The 1,511-nt window shown below is 57.8% G+C and overlaps 1 protein-coding gene across 1 annotated transcript in view; it reads left to right on the top strand.

Moving 5' to 3' along the window:
* The window catches only part of ACVR1B (activin A receptor, type IB), a 6,209-nt gene that overhangs the window by 2,448 nt on the left and 2,250 nt on the right, over positions 1-1,511 (top strand). Inside the window, exons 3-4 of the mRNA XM_010142992.1 lie at positions 214-444; positions 711-878. Of these exons, the coding sequence (XP_010141294.1) occupies positions 214-444; positions 711-878 (399 nt within the window). The remainder of the gene's footprint in view (positions 1-213; positions 445-710; positions 879-1,511) is intronic.

Here is a 1,511-nt window from a genome sequence, read left to right as displayed (position 1 = left end):
AGCAGGAGGTGGAAACTGCAGGATAATCCACGGAGGCAGAGACTACCAGAAGCTGGTATTTGACCCAGGAATAAACCTTTAGCACCACATCTGCTGTGTGGAACGTGTGTTGGGGTCTCCAGTGCACACGCTCTCAGCAGGTCTGATGATGTTCTGCTTCTGACTGCGGAGTTTCAGGAGTTTGTTTCCATTCCTCCAATTCCCTGTCCGTAGGTTTGCCACTTTTTGTCCAGCGGACCGTGGCTCGGACAATCGTCCTGCAGGAGATCATCGGCAAAGGCCGCTTTGGGGAGGTGTGGCGTGGCCGCTGGCGCGGAGGTGACGTAGCTGTGAAAATCTTCTCTTCCCGTGAGGAGCGGTCCTGGTTTAGGGAAGCGGAAATCTATCAGACCGTTATGCTGCGACACGAGAACATCCTGGGGTTTATTGCTGCGGATAACAAAGGTGAGAAGCACCTTGGCCCGGAGAGCAGCGCAGTCTGCCCATGGGAGCTGTCTTTCTTCCCTTGGCTTGACAAGGTGCATCCGCTGTGCCTTACAAAGTCGTGTTGCCCCTGAAGTTCTTTGCCTTATTTGCCCCCAGGTTGGCTGTTGAGCTGCAGCCGTACCCAGGAGCTCTGTCTGTCCCAAAAAGCCAGGGCTCAGGGTGCTCGATGGCTGTCGCCGTCCCCGTGGCATGTCTGTCTGAGCACAGTCTCTTTCCTGCTGCAGATAATGGCACGTGGACTCAGCTGTGGCTCGTCTCCGATTACCACGAGCATGGCTCGCTCTTTGACTACCTGAATCGATACACGGTGACTATCGAGGGCATGATCAAGCTGGCCCTGTCCGCTGCCAGCGGCCTGGCCCACCTGCACATGGAGATTGTGGGCACTCAGGGTAAGAGCAAAGCTCGGGAAGATGCTGGGAGTTCTGGAGGGGAGAACAGAGCAGTACTGACGAGGGGAAGTGAAAAGCTGCAGAGAGAACACAGGCAGAGTCAGGCCAGATTCATCTGCTCGGTGCTGCCCGGGAGCGGGCGTTGCTTTGGCTGGCTGCAGAGCGGGGGAGCCGTGCGCTGGCTCCAGGCAGTTCCATCAGCATTTCACACCCCATCCTAAAAAAGCTGCAGAGAGAACACAGGAAGAGTCGGGCCAGATTCATCTGCTCGGTGCTGCCCGGGAGCGGGCGTTGCTTTGGCTGGCTGCAGAGCGGGGGAGCCGTGCGCTGGCTCCAGGCAGTTCCATCAGCATTTCACACCCCATCCTAAAACCGGTGCTGCTGGGGTGGGGTGTTAGCGCAGGCAGCAGCGGAGCGATAAACCCCGGATGGGCGCGGGCGGTGGAGCCCATGTCCCTCTCGAGGGCTCTGGATGCTACTGCTGGCCCACCTGCACATGGAGATTGTGGGCACTCAGGGTAAGAGCAAAGCTCGGGAAGATGCTGGGAGTTCTGGAGGGGAGAACAGAGCAGTACTGACGAGGGGAAGTGAAAAGCTGCAGAGAGAACACAGGCAGAGTCAGGCCAGATTCAT

The sequence above is a fragment of the Buceros rhinoceros genome, unplaced genomic scaffold (genome assembly GCF_000710305.1).
Source record: "Buceros rhinoceros silvestris isolate BGI_N320 unplaced genomic scaffold, ASM71030v1 scaffold31989, whole genome shotgun sequence".
NCBI lineage: Eukaryota > Metazoa > Chordata > Aves > Bucerotiformes > Bucerotidae > Buceros > Buceros rhinoceros.
Note: the sequence above shows the minus strand (reverse complement) of the source record. Positions and strands in the feature narration are given on the sequence as shown.